Source organism: Suncus etruscus, chromosome 11 (assembly GCF_024139225.1).
Source record: "Suncus etruscus isolate mSunEtr1 chromosome 11, mSunEtr1.pri.cur, whole genome shotgun sequence".
Taxonomy (NCBI): Eukaryota; Metazoa; Chordata; class Mammalia; order Eulipotyphla; family Soricidae; genus Suncus; species Suncus etruscus.
The window spans coordinates 39621464-39646137 of record NC_064858.1 but is presented as its reverse complement, the minus strand read 5'-3'; the positions used below and the strand labels follow the sequence as shown (position 1 = coordinate 39646137).

The 24674-nt window shown below is 43.2% G+C and overlaps 2 protein-coding genes across 2 annotated transcripts in view; both read right to left on the bottom strand.

Annotated features, from left to right (window-relative positions):
* The window catches only part of LOC126022064 (synapsin-3-like), a 51618-nt gene extending 38557 nt beyond the window's left edge, over positions 1 to 13061 (bottom strand). The window contains exon 1 of the mRNA XM_049782929.1: positions 13016 to 13061. Within this exon, the coding sequence (XP_049638886.1) occupies positions 13016 to 13024 (9 nt within the window). The 5' untranslated portion in view covers positions 13025 to 13061. The remainder of the gene's footprint in view (positions 1 to 13015) is intronic.
* The window catches only part of SYN3 (synapsin III), a 367029-nt gene continuing 355370 nt past the window's right edge, over positions 13016 to 24674 (bottom strand). The window contains exon 7 of the mRNA XM_049783129.1: positions 13016 to 13064. Coding sequence (XP_049639086.1) covers positions 13055 to 13064 — 10 coding nt within the window. The 3' untranslated portion in view covers positions 13016 to 13054. The remainder of the gene's footprint in view (positions 13065 to 24674) is intronic.

Below are 24674 nucleotides of genomic sequence, written 5' to 3'. Positions count from 1 at the left end.
TATTTTGGAGCAGTGGTGTAACTATAGAATCGAGAATGGATGGTCAGGCTGAGATATAGAGTCAGCAAGGTTTCTGCTTTCTGGAGGAAGGATGCAGGGCAGGTGAGGAGGACACAGGAAAAGGCCAGTTGAGAGGGGACAAGAAGTGGGATCCTCTTCCCTGAGACATTGCAATTTGGGGCATCCTCCTGCTCTCAGCTGTACAGACTGCTGCTGGGCAGGAAACACAGAGGCCCCTGCCCTCCTGATGAACATCTCTCAGATGCCCAGATATTGAAGTGCCATTGATTTCCTGACCATTTTCAGTGAGACTCATTTTAGGATTCCCTTGCCCTTCCTTCTTTTCCTTTCAGGTCTCCTGGCTCCCACATGTAAATCTGGGAGCAGTGTGGAAAAATCTCACTTGGGCTTACCTAGGAGATTGGAGTTCAGGTAGCAGCAGTTTGGGACTGAGTGAGCTCCCCAAACCCTGACAGCTTGAGCTGCTTGAAACTGCTGTTAGTTAGTGACTTCTTCAGTCACTGCTTCTGCTCTGTAATCAGAGAAATGCCCATCACCTCTCACTCAGGCAACATAGCCAGATTGTAAGGTGGTACCCCAGGTCTTACTCTCCAGGCCTTCATCTCTTCACTGTAAAGTGTGGGCAGTGCTGGGGATGGGACTCCTGATCGAATCCTTGTAAGGCAGGTGCTTGCCACTGAGCCACCCCACGGGGCCCTCTGGTGACTGTTCTAAGCCCTGAAGTCTGAAGTGGGGTGAAACACCAGGCCTGTCTTTCCCTTCCAGTTCTATGACCAGGATTCTCGCCTGCTGGCCTGGACCAAGACCCCCTTTCCTGATCTTGGGGGTTTTGATTTCCAAATGAGCTCTAGGACTCCAGCCAGCCCTTCAAGCATCAGTAGATGAAAGAGGAAGCAAAGCCACTCAGGTCAGGGCTGGCCTATTGTCCATGTCTGGGATGCTACTGAGATAAGCAGTTAAATCATCAAAATGCGTTTATATTTGTACTAGGACTTTATCTAAACTGATTACATCTTTTTAAAATATAGACAGTGGGGCCGGAGTTATAGCATGGAGGTAAGGCATTTGCTTTGCATGCAGAAGGATGGTGGTTCGAATCCCGGCAGTCCATATGGTCCCCCAAACCTGTCAGGAGCGATTTCTGAGCATAGAGCCAGTGGTGGATTGCAGTGCTCTAAGTTGCAGCTTTGTACCTGGGTGGCTGAATTTTCCACGTGATATTTATGGCATCTACCTGCCCCCTTCCCTTCTGCTAACCACTGTTCTGATGTCAGCACTGACAGGCTTGTTTAAGCTTTGTTTATTTTGTCCATTTGTTTGGATTCTTTGTTTTCCACATATGAGTGAAATTCTATGGCATTTACTTTCCCCCAATCTTACTATTTTATTAAGCATAATACTTCTGAAGTCCATCTGTGTTGTTATAAATGACAAGACTTAATGAATCTTTACAGCTGAATAGTATTAAATTTTATATATATATATATATATATATATATATAGTTTATCTTCTTTATCCATTTATCTGTTGATGCTGTGTGACTCATAAGAGCCAAATGGTGTGGATTTCTTCTTCTTCTTCTTTTTTTTGAATTGTATAGCATTTAATCATTGTATAGCATTTAATCAACATTACAGAAGGTCACACTCCAACCTTCCAACATGGGAGCCAGGTGGAGTCTATAAAGCATATGCTCTACTACTGAGTCATACTTCCATGGAGCACCTCAACAGCATTATTATATATCATCATGCATAGGAGATCAACAAGTTCAGTGAGTCTAAACTGTAACTAGCACCAATAACAGCTTAGTAAATCCTTCAGGGCTAAAGCAATAGCATAGCAGGCAGGGTATTTGCTTTGCATGTGGCCAACCCAGGTTTGATCCCTGGTGTCCAATATGGTCCCCTGAGCATCAGGGAAAAGTTTTGAGTGCAGAGCCAGAAATAATTTCTGAGTGCAGAGCCAGAAGTAATCCCTGAGCGCCATTGGATATGGCTCAAATACCAAAAACAAACAAACCCCAAAACTTAGTCAATAACTTTACTAATACCATTGAGAGATGTAATAATTATAAATGAACCCTTATTGATCAAAGTTTTGATAATCCCATTTGACTTTATGCTGTATTTTCTTTTACTGAAGTTTTTTCCCCTGATAATTTCATTACTACCTAATTGTAACAACCAATATAAAATATTTTGTATCCACCAAGGAGGCAATCTTGGGTGTGGGTTGGAAAGCAGGGACAATGGTGAAAGGATTGTGAGTGGGATTAGTCCTAAAGAATTGAGTGCCAGAAACAACTGTAATGTGAACAACTTTGCAAATCACAATGTTTAAATAAAGTAATCAAAACAACAAAATAAGACAACAACAAAACACTGATTCAGGCTAAGAACCTACATCATACCTACATACTCTTGAGACATCCCTGATAGCATTGTTCTTTGCTCAGCTCTGTAAGAGTAATAGCCTCTTGCCCAAAGCAGTCAGCTATTTATGCCATTGTGTTCACCTCTGAGTCTTACACAGTGGCTCTTGAAACACAACTGATGTTTGGGGCCTGGGAATGTAGTTCAGTGGACACGGTTCTTTGCTTTCCATGGGTCCAATCTAAATTCAATTGCCATTTCCACATATGGTTCCCTGATCCACACCATGAGTGATCCCTGAGCGCATAGCCAGGAGTAATCCCTGAGCACTGCCGAGTATGACCCACAAACTAACCAACTAATAATCAAATGAACAAACAAAAATCACACGACTGGCATTCACTTGCTCTCTTTTAACTTTGATGCTAGCTTTGCCTGCTACATATGTTAGGATTGGTGTAATCTCTTTTTTCATGGTAATTCTTCACATTGTCTAAAGAGGTTGGCCTCATAGTCTCCACCCTCCCTCACTGCTCAGTGGGGTTTTTCCCGGACAAACCCCATTCTCAAACCTTGTTGAGAATACTCAACACTGTACCTGGCACAGGACCTAGCACCATGTTCTGGGGATATCCAGAACCAGTATATCTCTCCATGTGTCCTGAGAGTGAATCAATTGTCTTATAACTCAAACAAGGCTGCACAGTTTCATGGTGGCCACAGCCACCAAGCCACTGCCTAATCATGATCTCGCAGGGGTCTCAAAACTCGAGACCCGCGAGTTGCAAACGGCCCTCCATACAACATTTTTTGGCCCTGCCCTAGAGGAATCTTTTTTTGTTTTGTTTTGTTTTAGTTGTTTGGGTCACACTCCCCAATGTTCAAGGCTTACTACTGACTTTACACTCAAGGATCACCCCGACTTTGCCTCCTGTGGCCTCCAGGTAAATTGAGTTTGAGACCCCTGAGGGTTTTTCCCATTCCTGTCTCATACCCTGACCCTCCTTCCTCTTTCACTAAGGTAACTTATGTTTTCCACTTAACCTTGTTGTTTGGTTTTCCTGATTATTTTGTATGGGGAAAGGATTTATATTCAGCAGTGCTCTGAGATAAGTCCTGGTAAGTCTTGGGGAATCATGGTGCTGGTGATGGAACTTGGTTCAACCATGTGCAAGGCAAGTGACTTTTTTGTACTGGTTCCCTGACTCAGTTTCCCCAACTTTTGAATATCGAGTTAATGGAATTAAATGAGCAGATACTCTGAGAAATCTGACCCAGGTCTCTGCATGCTGGCTTTGTTTCATGTGTGTTGTGCACTGGTGGAATGCATTTTCTTATTGCAGGAAGTTTCCCATTTATCTGAATAGCCTGCAATGTGTTTATCTATTCTATTATTAATAGACAAATGGGGCTGTGCTAGTTTTGGCTGCTGAAAATAATGTGCCTACACAGTTCAGCTTAATAGATAATGTCAATAACAAATTATATTCCAAAGTGGTTACATCAATTCACAATTTGTATGTGTGTGTGTGTGTGTGTGTGTATGTGTGTGTGTATTCCAAATGTTCCATGCTCTTGTCAACACTTAATATCATTAGATTTTTAATTTCATTTGTTTTGGTGGTTAAATAGTGGCATCTGATTGTGGTTTTACTTGCTTTTCCCTAATGACTACTGTGGTTGGGTCCATTTTCATCTGTTTATTGGGTATTATGGATGAGAAGTTTTGGCAACCTTTACCCATCTGACTCATACTGAGCTTACAGCCAAATAAAATAAATTCTCAGACTGACAGTGCTCTGTTATCACATTCCCCCCCACTCAGCTTCAGTTAACTTTCTGGGTATAATGTATGCTTTATAATAACCACAGCTGATATTTATGAACTGTCCATTGTACTTATTAAAACACTGAACTATGCGCTTGACACGAGGCTAATATTATTCATAGCACTATTTGACATAAGAGGAAACTATGGTGGGGAGGAAACTTACCTAAAGTCCCACAGCTGACAGGTGGGGTGACCTACCTAGATTTAAATTGACACTCTTAGTCATTGCGTAATGCCATCTCCCAAGATAGAATATTGAGTAAAGTTAAAAGGCTTAAAGACCTTTGTTGGACCTTCTGCTTGCTGCTTCCCATTACAGGTTAAGCTCATTTCCAGCTGACATCACTGGGCATAATCAGAAACAGGAGGCAGAGCCCCTCTCTACCCACAAGATCCCAGGAGATTCCACTTGACTTGCATCATGCAAATGGCTCATAACGTAGCCCCTGAAGTGACAGATCTACTCAACTAATTACAAACTGCTCACAGTTATTCTTCCTGCCATTTTGTGAAGATGGTCAGAGAAGACAGGGAGCAACCTTAGCCTAATCCCTCAGCATTTTCCAAGGGATCTAACCACAAAGACTCATCCCAGCACAGTAAGAACATTAGAAAACTAATAAGGGGCAGAGTGCAAGCGATAAGGTGTCTGCCTTGCCCATGCTAGCCTAGAACTGACTGAGGTTAGATCCCCCCAGCATCCTATATGGTCCCCAAGCCAGGAGCAATCTAGTGACCCCTGAATGTCACTGGGTGTGGCCCAAAACAACAACAACAACAAATAAAACAAAACAAAACAAAAAAAGAAAACTAATAAGGAAAACATGTAGAATTAAACCAATTTTATTGAGCAGTAACAGTGTCACTGAAGACATAAATAAAACCAGTAAATCCTGAGTTAATGTATGTGTTTAGTGACATCATGATAGGAATATTCAATGGACTTAAAAAAAATGATGGAATCGGTAGGAAGTTAAGCACAAGGGAGTATGAGTTGAAATGAAAATAAAAATGACTACAATCAGAAATGACAGAAATGAAGACTATTGTAGGTGATATCAAAAGTTAACAGGTGCTCTCATAGCAGAGTGATAGCAGTATACAAAAGATCAAGGGGCTCCAGGATAGGAAGGAAGAAACTGCCAGTAAAAAACAGATGTAAATCAGTCTGAAAAGAAATGAACAGCATGCTAGAGACCTATGGGGTGAGTTCAAGAGGAACTATACAGAATTACTGGACCCCCTGAAGAACAGGAAGGCAATATGATGAAGAAACAATAGTTAAATAACTATTTGATAAGAATTTTCCAGAGTTGGGGAATACAGGCACTGATATCCAAGAGGCCTGAATAGTCCCAGAGAAAATAGACCAAACTAGAAAAACTCCAAGAAATGTTGCATTCAAAATGAAAAAAATCTTAAAATCCAGATAGAATATCAAAAGCAGTAAAATTTGAGCCAGAGCAGTGGCACAAGTGGTAGAGTGTTTGCCTTGCATGTGCTAACCTAGGACTGACCGAGGTTTAATCTCCGGCCATCCTATATGATCCCCCAAGCCAGGAGCAATTTCTGAGTGCATAGCTGGAGTAACCCCCAAGCGTCATCGGGTGTGGCCATAAAACAAAACAAAACAAAACAAGGCAGCAAGATTAAAAAGGAACCTACATATAAAGGAGAGCCGATAAGATGTACAGAATACATTAAATGAGACATTAAGAGCCAAAATATGGAAGGCTATAAGGATATGGAAGTACAAAAATCCAACAAAATGAACACCTCACCAAGAATATTCTATTCAGCTAGATAATCTTTCAGGTTTGAAGGAATGATTTAGAGCTTCAGAGATGGGCAAACAGCTTAGGGAATTCATAGCCTTTGTAAGATGACACCCAGCGATTAACCCAAAACAAAGGCATTCCCCCAATTTTCTTTTTTCTTTCCATTCAATCCTTTTTATTTTTTTTTTTTTTGGTTTGTTTTGTTTCTTGTTTTTGGGTCACACCCGGCGGTGCTCAGGGGTTACTCCTGGCTGTCTGCTCAGAAATAGCTTCTGGCAGGCACAGGGGACGATATGGGACACCGGGATTCGAACCAACCACCTTTGGTCCTGGATCAGCTGCTTGCAAGGCAAATGCCGCTGTGCTATCTCTCCGGGCCACATTCAATCCTTTGATATGTAAAAACCCACCTGGATAACTTGACTTTTCCCCTCCTGGTGAATTAATATTGGTTTAATAAAGAAAGCAGTTGGCTTTGGCAGCAGAGAGATACTATGAGCAAGAAACCACTGACTTCATGACTCTTCTAACTGGCTTGCTTTATTAATCCTTTGTGGCTAGCTGCATCAGACCCATCTACCTGCGGGTGGAGATACAGTGTGTAGGGTGATCTCGCAAACCATACTGATTTATGTTACAACCTTGAAACTAGTTTTGCAACTGTAAAAAACTGCTCTCTAAAGGACAGGCATGTCACATAGAGTATGGCATCAATTAATGGTGCTTAGATTAAGGCAGGTATATTTGGGTCCAGAGCTATAGTACAGAGGGTAGGATGTTTCTCGTGCACAGGGTCAACCTAGGTTTGATCCCTGGCATCATATATGGTCCCCAAGCATGATCAGAAGTAATTCCTGAGTGCAGAGCCAGTACTAATTCCTGAGCACTGCTGGGTGTAGCCCAAAAACCAGAACCAAAAACCAAAACCAACAAACAAAACAAACAAACAAAAAACCTCTTCCAAAACAAAAACACACACACAAAAGAGAAAATTTCTCCTAGCTTGCTAAGGATTTTTGATTCCAATAATAAATATTTATATTGGACAAAGTCACTTGGAAATCAATGATCACAAATTAAATTTTACTGATATATTTTATGTTATCTATTTGCCATTATTTTAATATTGTTAGTGCAAGTAATATAAAATAAATTTGTTATATGCTAGCCAAAGGGTTAGGCTGGGTATTGGGAGGGAACCTAAGGACACAGGTGGAGAGAAGAGAATACTGGTGGTGGGATAGATATTGGAAAATTGTATGTCTGAAACAATCTTAATATGAACAACTTAATAAATTAGAGAGAGAAGAAAAGACATTTTAAAGGAGAAAAAATAGATATAACTGTCAGATGGAGAATAGTAGTTGCAAAATATGTCCAAGGATTAGTGTCCTCAATATGCAAAGAGTTTTAACATAAAGAAAAAGGACAGCATCCATAATAAAAACGACCAAATGGGGGGGCCAGAAAAAAATAATACAGTAGGTAGGGTACTTGTCTTATACATGGCTGACCTAAGTTTAAACCATGTACCACATATGGTCCCTCAAGCATGCCAGGTTGATCTCTGAGCTCAGAGTCAGGAGTAAATCCGGAGCACTGCCAGATGTGGCCACAACCTCCCCCCCCCCCAAAAAAAAAGCCCAAAGAATTCTGGGGGCAGGAAAGACTAGAAAATCATGCTTATACTTTGAATAATATATTTGTATCTTTCTAATATATATGATTGTATTTATGATCCTGAGAGGTTGTGGGCTAAAAAAGTAGTTTTACAAATCTGCTGGACCAAAATAGTCCTTAACATTTGAAAAATTGCAATGCCTTGGGATGTAGGAAACATACTGAACTCTGGAATGACCTCTCTTCCTTTGCTATCCACCCTGGTGAAAATGTCAGCACGGCTAGGGAAGTTCATTTTTCCGGAATTCTCAGACTCTGCATTCCAGAGGGGTTAGGTTGCATGAATGTGTCAATATGAACCTTGGGGTGGGGGGACTGTCTCAGGTACTATAACAGGGTCTTTCAGAAGCATCTGTGGCCTTCACTGGGCACCAAGAACACCTCTGCACTCTGTCAACAACCAGATATGCTAAATACACTTGGGGAGGGCACAGCTTCCCCTCCTTCCACAGGAACCACTGGTGTCTAATTTCCCTGATTTCTCTTTCTTTCTTTCTTTCTTTCTTTCTTTCTTTCTTTCTTTCTTTCTTTCTTCTCTTCTTTCTTCTTTCTTTTCTTTCTTTCTTTTCTTTTCTTTCTTTCTTTCTTTTCTTTCTTTCTTTCTTTTCTTTCTTTCTTTCTTTCTTTCTTTCTTTTCTTTCTTTCTTTCTTTCTTTCTTTCTTTTTTCTTTCCTTCCTTCTTTCTTTCTTTCTTTCTTTTATTTCTTCTTTTTTCTTTTCTTTCTTGCTTTTTTCTTTCCTTCCTTCTCTCTTTCATTGTTTCTTTCTTTTTTCTTTCCTTCTTTCCTTCTTTTCTTCTATCTTTCTTTCTTTCTTCTTTCTTTCTTTCTTTCTTCTTTTTCTTCTTTCTTCTTTCTTTCTTTCTTTTCTTCCTTTCTTTCTTCTTCTTTCTTTCCTTTCTTCTTTTTCTCTTTCTTTCTTTCTTTCTTTCTTTTCTTTCTTCTTTCTTCTTTCTTTCTTTTCTTTCTTTCTTTCTTTCTCTTTTTCTTCCTCTCTTTCTCCCCTCCCTCCCTCCCTCCCTTCTTTCTTTCTTTCTTTCTTTCTTTCCTTTCTTTCTTTCTTTCTTTCTTTCTTCTTTCTTTCTTTCTTTCTTTCTTTCTTTCTTTCTTTCTTTCTTTCTTTCTTTCTTTCTTCCTATCTCTTTCTTCCTTCCTTCTCTTCTTCCTTCCTTCTCTTTCTTTCTTTCTTTCTTTCTTTCTTCTTTCTTCTTTCTTTCTTTCTTTCTTTCTTTCTTTCTTTCTTTCTTCTTTCTTTCTTTCTTTCTTTCTTTCTTTCTTTCTTTCCTTTCTTTCTTCTCTTTCTTTCTTTCTTTCTTCCTTCTCTTTCTTCCTTCCTTCTCTTTCTTCCTTCCTTCTCTTTCTTTCTTTCTTTTCTTTCTTTCTTTCTTTCTTTCTTTCTTTCTTTCTTTCTTTCTTTCTTTTCTTTCTTTCTTTCTTTCTTTCTTTCTTTCTTTCTTTCTTTCTTTCTTTCTTTCTTTCTTTCTCTCTCTTTCTTTTTTTCTTTCTCTTTCTTTCTTCCTTCCTTCCTTCCTTCCCTCCCTCCCTCCCTCTCTCTTTCTCTCTCTCTTCTTTCTCTCTCTCTTTCTTTCTTTCTTTCTTTCTTTCTTTCTTTCTTTCTTCTCTTTCTTTCTTTCTTTCTTTCTTCCTTTCTTTCTTTCTTTCTTTACTTTCTCTTTCTTTCTTTCTTTCTTTCTTTCTTTCTTTCTTTCTTTCTTTCTTTCTTTCTTTCATTCTTTCCTTTCTTTCTTTCTTTCTGTTTTTGGGCCACACTGGTAACAGTCAGGTGTTACTCCTTGGCTATGTGCTCAAAAATCACTCCTGGCTTGGAGTGTTACTCCTTGCCTATGGAATGCCAGGAGATCGAACTTTGGTTCATCCTAGGTTAGCACGTGCAAGGCAAATGCCCTACCACTTGTGCCACAGCTCCAGCTCCTTTTTTCTTTATTTTAGTGGAGTGGGCCATACCTGCTGGTGTTCAAACTTACTTCTGGCTCTGTATTTAGGAGTCACTCTTGACAGCAGCCCTTAGATTTTTAAGGAATTCACGACTCCAGGATCACATCCTTCCTATCCATGAGACCAGTGAAGTACAGAGCTTCACTGCATTTTGATCTACTTTGATCCTTTTGCTCTACTACTCTAGTTTACTATCAGAGTTTATCAGTTTATCTCTGGCCTTTGCTTTGTGGTAGAACTCCTCTTTCCATCTCTCCAGGTACCATCTGCCCCCATACAGAGTTCCCCCTAGTGACACTTCTGTCCTTTTTTCCCCTGGGTGGAATTCAGCTTTTTTTTCTACAATTAAACCCTATGTTCTCTGTACAGGCCTCCTAAAACTGTTGCACACTCAGCACCTACATTCCTGTCTCCCCAGCCCTAGACATCCTCCATTCTCTGCACCAGCCCATATAGAGGAGAAAAGACCGTAATAAGAAAGAAGAACTGGTTATCGATTCCATGGCTGGGTTTATGGCTTTGGACCACACTGAATTGCTTCACCCAGACTCATTCTCTTTCTGTACTGGATATCTCGAGAGAAGATGGTGGTGCCATTTGAGGTACCAGCTTTGTTTCCCCTCCAGCTCATAACATGACATCATCTGCCCCGTCGGCATGTCCAGACCATCCCAGCTGCTTTTCTCATTCCAAACAGAAAAGAAAAGCTCTTTTCCTTTGATCTCAGCAGTTTTTCAAACTTCAGTTTATTTTGATCAGGGACTTTTTTTCCATCCTCGGAGCTGTGTCCTCCTCCCCATGTTCTGAGAACGCTTTCCAGCTCGGGGCTGCTCCCAAGCTTGCCTCCACCCTCCAAACATCTCCAAAGTCTTTTTCAGTAATTGTTTTTCCTTTTTTTTTTTTTTTTTACATCCTGTCTGGGATTCATTTCTAATTCAAGAATTGGAAATGAAATCTAATTCTTGGGAAAGCTGTCCGAGATGGTGACAGTGAGTGGTAAGGGAAGAAAAGATTTGAAAAGTATTAGAAAAGGGCCATGGGCAAGGTATGAGGGTCATTTGGACCCAGAGAAAACAGCATGATGCCCATATTTATGTTTTTGTTTGTTTGTTTGTTTTTTGGGTCACACTTGGCAACGCTCAGGGGTCACTCCTGATTCTATGCTCAGAAATCACTCCTGGCAGGCTCAGGGGACCATATGGGATGCAGGGATTTGAACCACTGACCTTCTGCATGCAAGGCAAATGCTTTACCTCCATGCTATCTTTCCGGCCCCCCCAGATTTATGTTTGAGGTCTTGGAAGGCCTGGTGTTTTTTGCTGCGGAGATGGTGCAAGAGAGGAAGAAGGACAAGATGAAAAGACAAAGATGGGCTCGGTTGGGGACAGCAGCACAGAAGGTCTCCATGGGAGACAAGGTGCACAGTTGGGAGAGGTATTTGGGGGAGCTTGATGCTGCCAATAGAATGGTCATTGGGGGAGATTTCTGGTGGCTGCTGAGGCTGGGGGTAGCCTAGGGTTTCATGAACCTGGTTGGTGGGGGTGAGACACTGTAAAAATTGGTGAGACACTGTAAAGAAGTGTCTTGGGACTATATAGTGAAAGCCTAGCCAGAGAGAGAGGAGGGGAGCTAGGGGTCCAGCTGGACCAGAACGCTTGGGGAAAGAGTTTTGGAACCTAGAAACCTGTTAGCTGCTCTTAGTGCTCTAGAGAGTTGTCCAGGCTTGTTGTGGACAGAGACTTTATCTGCTTAATTAACAATAGCTGATCATTGGCGACCAGGGGGAGGAGGTTGTGGCCGCTATCAGGGGTGAAGGAGGGTTGGGAGAAAGGCCGTGAGGCATAGAAAGAGATCCTTTAAGAGGAAAAATGAGGGGCCAGAGCAATAGCACAGCAGTAAGGCATTTGCCTTGCATTCGGCTGACAACTGATCCAGGGTCAACCTGGGTTTGATCCCCAGTGTCCCATATGGTCCCCTGAGCCAGGAACTATTTCTGAGCATATAGCCAGGAGTAACCACTGAGTGTCACTGGGTGTGACCTAAAAACAAAAGACAAAAACAACCCCCCAAACAAAAACAAAAAAGAGGAAATCATGTGTCCTCTCAGCCCATACACTCGGGGGAATGGGGCATTTTGAGCCATAGGATCCAGCTTTAGAAAACAGTCAATGATCTCCATCCCCACTGTTGAGCTTTTCAGGATGTGGTAGTATGGAGGGAAGGTTTCCATTATGAAGACATGGCCATGATCTGACAAATGAAGAGGCCCTGAGCCTCTTCCTAGTTTATAGCAGTGTCAGAGCAGTGGCTTATACCCAGACCTGCCTGGCTCTCCCATCCTTTATTACTGGAAAGGAAAGAGGTTCAGGGAAGACATAATGTAGAAGGCTTACCAGGATGGATGGAGCAAAGTTTTGGGTGTCGGAAGTGTCACAGGGTTGACAGGACTGAGAAGCAGAGTTTCCTTGGTTCTATTTAGCTATGGGCAGAGTCTGTGGACCCTTTGCTGCCCACCCCACTCACTTACTAGGGAATAAGTCTCCTTTACTTGATACTTATGATTCACGTGGGTGAATGGGACCCTATGCTAGCTGGCGGGGACTAGGAGAGAAACTTCAGCAAGGATTGGGTGGGGGGTTGTCACTGCTTGGGACCAGGTAGAGAAGCTGAAAAGAGAGAGGGGGGAGGAGCACTTTCTCCCAAGGAAATGGGCATAATTCCCCTCCCAACCCCCAGTTTGGCTGACTGGGCAAAGGAAAGCCCCAAGGAGAGACTGGTAGAACCCGAGGTAGGCTGAATCATATGATAACCCCTTTGCTCACATTGACCAAAAATGCTCCCCCACTTCCACAGAGCTTGACCCCATGAACCATCTTCCTCATAAACATGAGCCTTTGCTGTCTGAGTAACCCTGAGCCAGAGCAGACACATGCCACTAGTAGTGGCTGTGCCTGTGGTCATTCAGGTTGGCAGAAAAGCTAAAGTCCAGGGGCTCCCTTTATTTGTGAGCCCTCTTAAATCACCTGCTGTGTTACAGGTTACCTAGACGGAAGACATGAGCTTTTGAGCAGAGCTGGAGCTCAGGGATGTTGTCAGGATGAAAAGAAATACCCCAAAAAAGGATGTGTCCCTTCTGAAGGCAATGAGTGAGTGAAGGAGCCAGTAATTCCAGGTCATATGTGCAAGATTCTACTGAACTGAGAGACATCTTGGGAGGTTAGAGGAAAATGAATTGGGGAGGAAGGGCTCCTCTTCCGTTCCTAGGAAGGAGGACCTGGGCTCCTCATACACACTGTTCCAAAGGGCGGGTGCTAAGGAATGGGTGCGTGGTGGGATCAGGGGGTCAGGGCCAGGCAAAGAACAGTTTCTCTTACCTTTCCCATCCCAGCATGGGCGTGTCCCAGTTTCACCACCTACGGGGAAGTGCGGGGCTGTAAGCTGAAAAAGACAAGAGATGCTGGTGAGTTGCTCCAGAATATTGCCAAGAACCCCCTAGAATGCCCTGAGACTTATACAATCATATGTGACATCCCAAATACCAGTGCTTCCAGCTGCTGGGGAATCTCCAGCTCTCCTACAGCCATCAGTGAGATTTCGGTGAATCCACTTTAGGGAGAGTGGGTTGCACAGACGGCGAAATATGAAATATAAAATAATGAAACCACATACAGAGAATGTGGGGGTCAAACAATAGTAACAACAGTAACAATATTTAAGCTATGGGGTGTGAGTGTAAAAATTCTAGGTTACAAAGGAAAAGGTTACAACTCTTTTTTTTTTTTTTGGTTTTTGGGCCACACCTGGCGTTGCTTAGGGGTTACTCCTGGCTGTCTGCTCAGAAATAGCTCCTGGCAGGCACGGGGGACCATAAGGGACGCCGGGATTCGAACCAACCACCTTTGGTCCTGGATCAGCTGCTTGCAAGGAAAACGCGATGTGCTATCTCCCCGGGCCCCGGTTACAAATTCTTTGCAAGCTTACTTTAACTGCAAAATTAGGATTAGGAGGAAGTAGAAAATATTTAGGAACTTGATCTTTACTGGACTGGACTCTATTGTTTTAGAGGTTAAGTAAAGGGAGGAGCCAAATCCCAAAAAATGAGGTTTCCTTATTCTAAAGGAGGGTCAATAGTTTATAGCCAGGATCTGCATTCTGGTTACACCCTTAATTACCAGAAAGTATTATCTTTGCTTTTAGGGCTGACTATATCCAGAAAAGGGGTTCTCAAATAATCTTTGGTGCTGGTATTTCTGAGCCAAATTATTTGATAGAGGCCATAATTTTGCCTGATATTTACAAAGGAGAGATAGTCAAATACTGACTGAAAACGTAATGCCAAACATCTCTTTGGAAATTCCTCAACCATTCACACAGGGGAAAAAGGTGTCCACAGCGGGCCTTTTGAGGAACCCCAACAGGGGTTAATTTAGTTCTCCCCACCAGGAAAATCTGAGGATACATCTGGTGGGCTGAGCCCCCCCTAAAAGTTTAGGTATGCCCTGGCACACCCCTTCCATTCCTGTTCACCCATGTGGAGGGTGGGGAGAGCTGGGTAAGGCTGACTACCTTCTAATTGGTCAGCTCACTGACCACTGTAGACAAGCTGCTACATGACTGTGCCTCATTTTTCTTGTCTGTAAATCAGGGATGACACCTCAAAGGTGGATCTGAGAAGTGAGTGTGTGATCCCATGCAAAGCCCTCATGGGGGACAAACTCAATGAACCACAGCTGTGCCGATCTGCACCCCCTCAACAAGCAGCCCACCTTCAGAACCCTGACTATGTTTCCAGCCTCAATCTGAAACAAGAAATAGATACACATAAATGTATATGAATTTGTCCTGTTTTTTACAAATGTGAGCATAGAGGCCATATCTGATTATGCTTGTGGTATTTTCCACTTGAATTTATGTGACAAGTGTGTTTCAGCGGGAATGATTTGTTTGTTTGAGAGTTAATATGAAATGTTTTACATATTAAATGACTTAAAGCATCATTATCATGATCAGAATTAACCAGAATCAGTGTTAATACCTAATTCACAAAGTGAACCCCTGGGGCCGGAGAGATAGCACAGCGGTAGCAGGGTAGCACGTTTGCCTTGCAAGTGCTGACCCAGGACCAATGGTGGTTCGAATCTCGGCATCCCATATGGTCCCCCATGCCTGCCAGGAGTGACTTCTGAGCAGAGAGCCAGGAGTAACCCCTGAGCATTGCATGCCCCCCCCAAAATAAACCCCTGACAAATAGCAGTAAGGAATTTTATTATAAGGAATTTCATTCTTTTTCTTCCATCCTTGTGGTAGCCACTAGATGAATTCTGTGTTTATTGTTCCCTTACTTTTATGTGTATTTTATCTAGGGCATATGATCTCCAAACAATAGTTTTTATTTTATTTTTACACATTTTAAAACTTTATAAGTCGTGTTGAAAGAATCTATTCTTGCTCAGCCTTTTTGGGTACAATATGTTTGTGAAAATGATGTATGTGGATGCATATGTCTGATTCATTTTCCCTGAATATTGACTTGTTTCCTTTTGAAGAATATTTTTGTGGTTGCTATTTTTTTTGTTTGTTTGTTTTTGAGCCATACCCGGCGATGCTCAGGGGTTACTCCTGGCTCTCTGCTCAGAAACAGCTCCTGGCAGGCTCGGGGGACCATATGGGACACCGGGATTCGAACCAACCACCTTTGGTCCTGGATCGGCTGTTTGCAAGGCAAACGCCACTGTGTTATCCTCTCCGGCCCGGTTGCTATTTTTTTTTTCTGACTAGAAACACCTTCAGTATGAGCATTCTGGAACATGTTCCCTGCCCACAGAGCAGAGTTCCCCTGGCCTCTGCAGTGGAACAGAATTGTTGGATCAGATTGGTGAGATGGTCCCAAATCATTTTCCAAGGTGATTGTATCAACTTGAATTTCCTTGTGGGTGGGACAGAACACCAACACTCGAAGTAATAAACCTTCCACTTCACCAGCCCAAGGTGAAGGTGGCTTTTGTTTCCCTACATAATGTCACACCTGGGCTGGAGCAATGGTACACCTTGCTTGTGGCTGACTTGGGTTCATCCCATGTGATCTGTCTCCCCCACTCCAGCCAGCCAGGAATAATTCCTGAGTACAGAACTAGGAGCAGCCATTGAGTACTGTTGGATATGCTACTCCCTAACCCCACAAAGAATGTCCTACCTACACACCCCAGCAGATTAATATCCACCCAGGCTTCATCAGAACACCATTTCCATCCCAACCTCTCCCTCCCCTTCCCTGGCTGTTATAATTGCAGTGATTTGTGGGGGGACTGTTTACACACATGCTTGATTATGCTCCTTGGGACTCGCACTAGCCCCTAGTTTCAGTGTCCAGTAGTCACACACTCTCTTATGTCAGCAGGGGTCCAAGAGACACCAAGCAGAGATGCCAAGATGGGCTTGGTGCATTGGGGCAATGCCAGGTATTAGACAGTCTCAGGCTTACAGACTTTTTTTTTCCTTTGCCACTGTGCTCTATACCTCATTCCCCTTGCACCTCATTTACTATATTTGTATTTTTGTTTGGGGGACCACACCCAGTGGTTCTCAAAGGTTACTCCCAGCTCAGGAAGCTAAGCAGATCTCATGATTCCAGGGAGTTGAGCCCAAGCTGCCTGCATGTGGAACTTGTTGAATGTTCTCCCTGGTCCTTTTTTCTCAGTTTACAGTTGAGCTGCAGGTGAGGGGAAGAAGGTGCTTTTGCTCTCCCCTCCCTGCTGCCAGCCCAATCTTTGTTTCTACCACCCCAGAGTATGGGGAAGATCATGGTGCTGCAGTTCAATGGGACTCTCTTGGCTGCAGAGTTCTCTTCACTCAGCCTGTGTTCTCCAGTCTGCAAGATGGTGTGGAGAATGCCCATCAGGATGCCATGGGAGAAGCACAGGATGAAGGATGGTCACAGAGCTCAGTGCTGAACTCCAGGGGAAGTAGAATTATAGAAGGAAAGTGTCAACCGTGACTGTGGGGTTGAGGATCTGGAGAAAGGAAGGTTGGATGGGGAAAATAATAGGGGCAGAAGCCTACTGGACTCAGTTAGGGAGACAGTGAATTGAGGGTCAGTGCAGGGAAGCAGAGATTGACCAGAAGAATCAGGAATCAGAGTTGGGGTGCCATGCTATGTACAACCCTAGGTAAGAAACTCTGAGCCTGAGACCAAAGGAGGGCACCAGATTTGAAAAGGCCCTAGCCTCCTGTACCTTTAAGGGAGTGACCCTTTGAGAAGTCACCTGTGCCCGCAAGGGAGGGCACTTAAAAAGCTGCCTGTACCCACACAAAGGAGGACATTAGGGCATTAGGACTCTGAAAGGACCTTGGTAAGCATGTCCCATGGCACTAGGAAAAAAGGAACATAACATAAATATTATTTGAGACATCTTCACAAGCATCCTAAGAACTTTTCTTTGAGTCTCTCTTAAAGATCACTTAGATTTACATAAACATACCTTGTTATGAGCTTTTGTATAGATGTAATGATTCTTTATTTAGACTTACAGAATTATTAACTACCCTCAAACCTGGCTTTACTGTTAGCCTAAGTGCAATCATATTAAGGGTTAATATTTCAGGCCTCAACTCAGAATACATAAACTGGAGAAAGGTCAAAACAATAGCCAGTCTTTTGGAACTGACCTTGCTGGAGGAGCACGGGAGGCTGGTCAGTAAGATAAACATGCAGCTTGTCCTGGGCATTTTCTCTAGATTCAATGAGAGAACTAATGGTTATGTCTGCAATTGTGATGCCTTGCCAAGAAGTTTTGTATAAGTGTTCTACTCTAACCCAGAGAGAGAGAGAAGACAAGAATAAAGAGACAAGATGCAACTTCCCTTTTGGGTGTCTGAATTTCTGATCCCATTTCACAGACTTTATGTACATACCTTCCTGAGCAGGGACCCGAGAATTCCCTTAGTGTTTGGACCAAGCAGGCTATGACAGTGTCACTCTCGATATGTGAACAAACCTCACCACAACTACTTGAAGTTCTGGTGCCCTTCCGAAGATCAGCTCACTAGCACCCCACCCCCTTCCCTCAGTCAACCTTTTTGTTTTTGGTTTTGTTTTTTGTTTTTACAGTCTAAGTAATTTTTGACTGATTTGGATAGTTCTTTGGCTTTTAACCCAATACTTTGAGTATTTTATATATTTCACGGGATCCATGTGCTGCATTAATTTAGCTATTTTTCTATTAATGGACATTTTCCCCTTTTTTAAACACACATTATTTATTATTATTATTATTATTATTATTATTATTATTATTATCTGTTTTGGGTGAAGCTCAGGAGTTACTCCTGATGGCATTTAGAAATTACTTCTGGCAGGCTTGGGGGGACCATATGGGATGCTGCTAATTGTACCTGGGTCAACCACAGATAAATGCCCTACCCACAGTACTATCTCTCCAGTCCCTTAATAGACATATCTCTATCACTTCTATCTCTGCTCTTCTTCTTTTCCTTCTACTATAAGCAAGACCTCATTAATTATTTTTTGCATTAATGTGTATCCTCATGTCTTTGTAAACTATATTCTAATTCCTGGAAGTTGAATCAAGAATTTTTTAGGGAAGAGAATTTGGAGAGCATCTAATAGGAATTTAAAGTCAGTTTTTAGAATGAGACTGCTAGTAGGGATGGTGGATGTGGTATGGAGACATTGTAATTAAAGCATAAATGCAGTTTCATTTACTTTCAGTTTTGGAGTTTTTACCCGGTTATACTCAAGGTTTACTCCTGGTTCTGCCTTAGGAATCACTCCTGACAGAGCTCAGGGGCATATATGCTGTGCCAGAGATCAAATCAGGACTAGCCATGTGTCAGCCAAGTTTCTTACCCACTAGACTGTCTTTCCAAACATAAATACAGCTGAAACTATGCTCCCTCAATTAAAGGTGCAGCCAGCTACTGGTGCTCAGAAAGACCCTGGGAGCCCTGGTCCCTGGATATTGATTCTCAGCAGCCAGAGGCTGGGAACAGCTTGAAAACCCACAGAGGCAGCAGTGTACAGGAAAAAGAGGGTACACAGACAATGCCACTCAGCTCTGGGCCACATGGATGGGCTGTAGGAAACCCGGCATGTTGAAATTGTTCAAGCGAGACAAACCAACATGGTGTGGTCCCACTCACAGGTGGAACTGCAAGAAATCTAATGAGTGACATGAATAAAACACAAAATAACCACCAACAATCTTGAAAATCAATATCAAAATGTAAAAGAAAAGCCAGAGAGATAGTACAGCAGGTAGAGTGCTTGCCTACACATGGTCAATCTGGGTCTGATCCCCAGCATTCCATGTGGTACCCAGAATATAGCCAGGAGAAATTTCAGAGCACAGAGCCTGCTTAGGGTTGAGTTTGGGGATTATACTTGGCTATGCCCAAGGCTTATTCATTGATGGGTGTGGTTCCAAAACCAAAAAAGGGGGTGGGGAGAATGACAAAACATTAGGACTTTAAGACCAAATAAGTGATTACCATCAAAGGAAAGGGACTAATGGTGGGTCCATCTATAGGGCCCAGCTGAATGGTGAAGAATGGAAACTGCACTTCAGTAGGGGAGCTCTGAGGGGCTCACAAGCCCTGAAAGTTAGATCATGGCACCAGCCAAGGCTGCTCAACAACCAGCAGAACAAGGAAGAAAGAGGGAGCCATTCACTGCCAACAGCATTACTCTCTATTATGCAATTTTTGTCCACAGGTACCATCTCTATGGCATGTCAGCTTGGAAGTCCCTGACACTTTGCAAAGGTTAATGTTTCTCCAACCTCTGACAGAGAAGCAGTGGCCAGGCATCTGCCCAAGGCCAGATATTTAAGAAATGGGGAGTGTTACTGCTGCTCTCCTGTCATGTCCCCACTCAACCCTTTCTCTTCCCAGCTGTTTCCCTTGGCTTCAAGACCATTCCCCCTCTACTCCACTTATCTGTGACATGCTGTTCCCCTGCCCCCACCAACACTGACAGGTCACAAAGGACAAAAACCATCTTGTGGGCTATTTTCTCACTTCCCTTCCCAACAATAGTTTTATTGAGTTCCCTGGAGGTTCTGTGGGGCCGGCACCAGTCTCTGGGACCTCCCTGTCCTGCTCACATGCCTGCAAGAGTCCCCAAGTTTAGTGCTGACCGATTTCCTGTTAGAAACAGATCAATTTTGGAAGCCAGAGAGATTCCTCACCGTGATAAGGGCCCTATACAAAAATCCCTCCAGGAGCCAAAATAAGGGGATAGGATGGGGAGTGTGGGGTCGGTGGAGTGGGAGCCCAGAGCCAGAGTCATGATTTCTGGTACATTTCCATCTGCACTGGGCCTGCTCCTGACTAGGTGATGGGGCAGGCACAGCCTGGAAGAGTCTAGAAGAGGAAATCAAGGCCTGGAGATGTACAGAAAGATTTCAAGGAAGAGTAGGAACTGGTGTCTTTCCCAGAAGTCTCAGTCTGGTCCTACTCTGCCTCTTCTGCTGTGTCTTGTTTTCTCCCATCTTCTCAGGCAGCCTCTTTCCACCAATCATGTTTTAACCCAAAGAACCACCAGTTCCTCACTAATATTGCCACAGGTCTTTGTATATGGGCTTCTGAAAGACTCTTTCTGACCCTCTTTCCTGGGCATCCCTTCTCCTGCTTGAGTTTTCATTGCCTTTGCTCCCAGTCACTGGCTTCACTGAGCAACTTCCAGTCATGTCTCTATCACACTGTTAAGCCCTAAACCTCTTTCCATCCTTCCCTCCACCATTAGCCAATCGTTTTGCTGGATCTGCTCTATTGCTCCAGGCTCCACACAGAACCAAGCCACAGCAAATAATCTACCGCACAATGGAGGGATAAAGTAGTGAGAATTTGGGTGGGAGTTTGGGGACCCACCATTTTGTGGGTTACTAGCACAAGAAAAAGGAGCATGGTGTTTGGTGCTGGGCTGCCATGGAGGGGTGGGGAAGGCTCTTCTGGACTTCATGGTGACAATTGTTCCCATTAAGGCTGCTCGAAGAGCTCCAGGCAGGGCACAAAGCCTTTGTCTCAGCCCTTGGTGTTTCTTTTACTAACAGCACAGAATGAATACTGCCTAGTCCTGGGTCTGTTGACTTGCCTACCATCAGAGTGCAGGATTCCTCCCTGAGCATCTTCAGACCACAGTTATAGTAACTCCTATTATTATTATTGTTGTGTTGTTGTTGTTGTTGTTATTTTTATGATTATTTGCTTTGGGGACAAACCCCAAAGTACTCAGGGGCTATTTCTCAGACTTAACCCCTGGAAGAGCTCTGGGGAACCATACATGGTGAAAGGGATCAAGTGCGGTAGGTAGGATGCAAGGTGAACACCTTCCCACCTGCACACTCTCTCTCCTACCAAACTCCTACTACTAAAAAACAAAACAAAACAAAACAAAAACCAAAAAAACTAATGAGGTACCATAATCTATAGTACTGTTAATGATGCTTTCATTTACCATAATTTCAACACCACCCCCACCCTCTTCTCTCTTCTCCACTTCTGTCCTAAATTGCCCATCTTATGTGCTCTCTTCCTTGCCCCTTCTTTCTGACCATGATATTAGCCTTGTTTCTGACCACAGAGCCTTTGAACAGTTTATTTCATTGCCTGGAACTTGACCCCTGCACTTTGGAGATCATAGCTCAAAAGTCACATCTCTGAGGACCAGAGAGATAGTGTAAGGGTTAAGGCACTTATTTTGCACTCAACTGATCCCTTGTTTGATCTCATGGCACAGAATATGGTGCCCTGAGCATCTTGAGAGTCATTGGGTAGGGACCAAAAACCAAAATTAAAACAAAGTTAGGTCTCAATAAGCTGCCTCTTGTTTCCTGCCTGGTTGTGGCCTGTTTAGCCCTATCTGTCCTTAGATGTTGGAGTCCAAGTAAAGGGTCTGAAGCAGGATCACTATGAAGATTAAAGAAATAGAGAGACATTAGAGAGACAGCACGGGGCTCAGAGAGCTAGCTGCTTTGTAGACAGAGAGCCCTGACTGTCCTCTTTATAGGATATTTATTATTCAGCAATAGCCATTAAAAAAGCATATTACAAACAGATTCTCTATTACTGCTAACTAGACCCGAGGGAGTCTTTCTTTTCTTTTTTTTGGACCACACCTAGTAATGATCAGGGGTAACTCCTGGCTATGTGCTCAGAAATTGTTCCTGGCTTGGGGGACCATATAGGATGCTTGGGGATAGAACCGCGGTTCATCCTAGGTTAGCGCATGCAAGGCAAACATCCTACTGATTGAGCTACCACTCTGGTCCCAACCTGAGGGAGTCTTTACAATCACATAAAGGTATGTAAGGTATGAGGAGGTTTAAGCTATAATTTCTGAGGGTTGTCTTTCCTCCGGGAAAGGTTAACATATAGAAAACTGTGATTAGAACTCCTGTTCCAGAGCTTTCCCTGGTAGGAGTTGGTGTTCCGATAATTGTATTAGAAGCCCAATCAGCCTTGTCATCTGCACCTTTCCTCAAACTCCCTGACCGAATCCTGACTAAAGGTTTGGGATTTTTCTACTATGTAGCTTTCCACTACACTTGGCTCTTCCGAGAAATGGCTGAGTGAATGTTGGCCTTTATCACAAAATCATAAGTTCTGCAAGAAGCTAGTGGGTGGGGTGTCTAGTCTGTAGGTGTTCTTTGAACTCTCGGGTCTCTTCTGAGTGAATATTTATTTCCTGTACTCTCTACCTCAGTCCACCTAGACACTCCTGCCCCAATACTTCCATACCATCGAGCTGAGCACCAAGATGTACCCCCTCAACTTGAATCCCAACATCAGTCCCAGGACCACCCAAGTGCCTAGGAAGGACCCCGCTATAGAGAGCTTATTCTACTCTCTGTCCCAGGCTGATCAGACACTCAGGAGGGCCCAGGAATGTGGCTGAATGAGGTCTGTGGAGTCCCTGCCCAGCTTCACACTCTCTGCCCTCAGAACTGCACCCTCAAACCCTTAGATCCACCACCTCCCCTTTTGAAAGTGTCTTGGAAAAATACTGGTAGCTTATTTAGAAAAATAAAACTGAAGCTGCCCTTCCAAAACACAAACATTCCCTTCTTGTACATTTCCTGTTTCCCTGAGAAACGGAACAGTCAGAAATAAACAGACCCATAGGATGGCGATACTTGTCTGCAAATCCGCTCTGCTCCTTCCTCCACCAGTGACGCTGGTGGCATGAATAGAATAGGCAACATCCAGCTCCCATAGGTATCAGACAATCCTCACTACTACGTTCCCACAAAATCAGGGTTTAGGTGACTGATCAAAGTGTCCAAGACCTCCCTGACCCCCAAAGACACAGGCTGGCAATGATGGGCAATAGTCATTGCCTTTCATCTCATTGTTGTTCCTGCTCCAGCTCCAGGCAGTGCCAAGACCTCTAGATATATCAAATGATGCCAAGCTGGAAAGTGCTTCTTGTCTCTGTTGCTTTGGTAGAATAATCCTTCAGTGAATCATAATTGCAAAGCTTTGAAGTCCTGATTCCTTTCTTTTAGTCTGTTAACTAAGGTAATGCCTGAAGGTGGAAGATGAACGTGCCATGTTTCTCAGGCTCTATTGTGTGATCTAGAAGTACGGATTATAAAGGGCTTTCAACAAAGGGGGAGCTCGTGTTTTTTAGTTCCCATAGACATAGAGGAAGAGCTGATGCAGGTTCAAAAGTCACTGGCTTTGGGGTTCACTCCTGGTTGTGTTAGTCCTGCCAAGAGCAGCAGGCCTCAGCTACCTTCTCTGCGAACAAGAGTGAAGAGAACAAGCAGTGAAGAGAACTATGGAGACCTAAGTATGTATGCCATATACAGGCTGCATAGATCTGGATCTGAGCCAGCAAATATGGATATTTGGGCTCTCTCTCTTTTTTATTTATTTATTATTTTATTTTACTTTTGGGGTTACTCCTGGCTCTGTGCTCAGAAATCACTTCTGGCAGGCTCGGGGGACCATATGAGATGTTGGGATTCGAACCACCATCTGTCCTGGATTGGTGGTGTGAAAGCAAACGCCCTACTGCTGTGCTATTTCTCCACCCCCCTCCCCTTTTTAAACAGGCCATACTCTCGATTGTGTTAGGAAATACTTGGAGTCACTCCCTGGGAAGCTGGCCTGCTGGTTCAGTGCTTAAGCCTGAGGAACAGGAAAGAGAAAGAGAGAGAGACAGAGAGAGACGGAGACAGAGAGACAGAGACAGAGAAGACAGAGAGAGAGTTTGTGTGTATATCTGGGCCACAACCTGTGGGGATAATGCAGTGGTGGAGATCAAATTCCAGGGGATCAAATTTTAACATGTGTATTCTCTCCCTTGTCCCTAGACTAACTTACTAAAATTTTTTCCATTGTGTCTTATGTATTATTGCAAACTTCTTTAAAAATGAGTTATCATGAAGCTACTTTAATGGACATTTCTGACACATCTTACAGAAGGAGGAGCATCATATGCTCTGACTTTATCCTGTCAAACCATAAAGTTTGACTTAACATGCTGTGATATGTGCTATAATCTGACCTGTCATTGCTGCAGCTATAGTGACCAATTTTAAATAGAAGATAATAGCTCTGTTGAGATATATAATTAATATATCATAGCTCTCCCTTTGGGGGGAGATTTGAGTCACATCCAACTGTGTTCCATGATCACTCTGGCTTGTGCTCAGGGGACCAAATGTGGTGGTAGGGTTCAAACCAGGATTGGATGTGAGCAAAGCAAGTACCTTAATCCCTGGGCTATCTCTATGATTTGTAATTCTCCCATTTTCTTAAAGTATAACTTGGTGTTAGTAATATAATCAAAGAGCCATACAACTATGATCACAGTATAATTTTAGGATGTTTTCATCCCTCGAAAAAAAGAACAAAACCATCAGGCCCATTTGTCCCTTCCTTTAGATCTGCCAGCCAATAGTGTATACCCTCACTTGTAAATATACTTGCATCTTGAGTATGTCAAAACTCTCTTCTCCTGTCCCTATGACTTCTTTAGTGCTTGCAGGAAGATGGACTGAGCCAGTT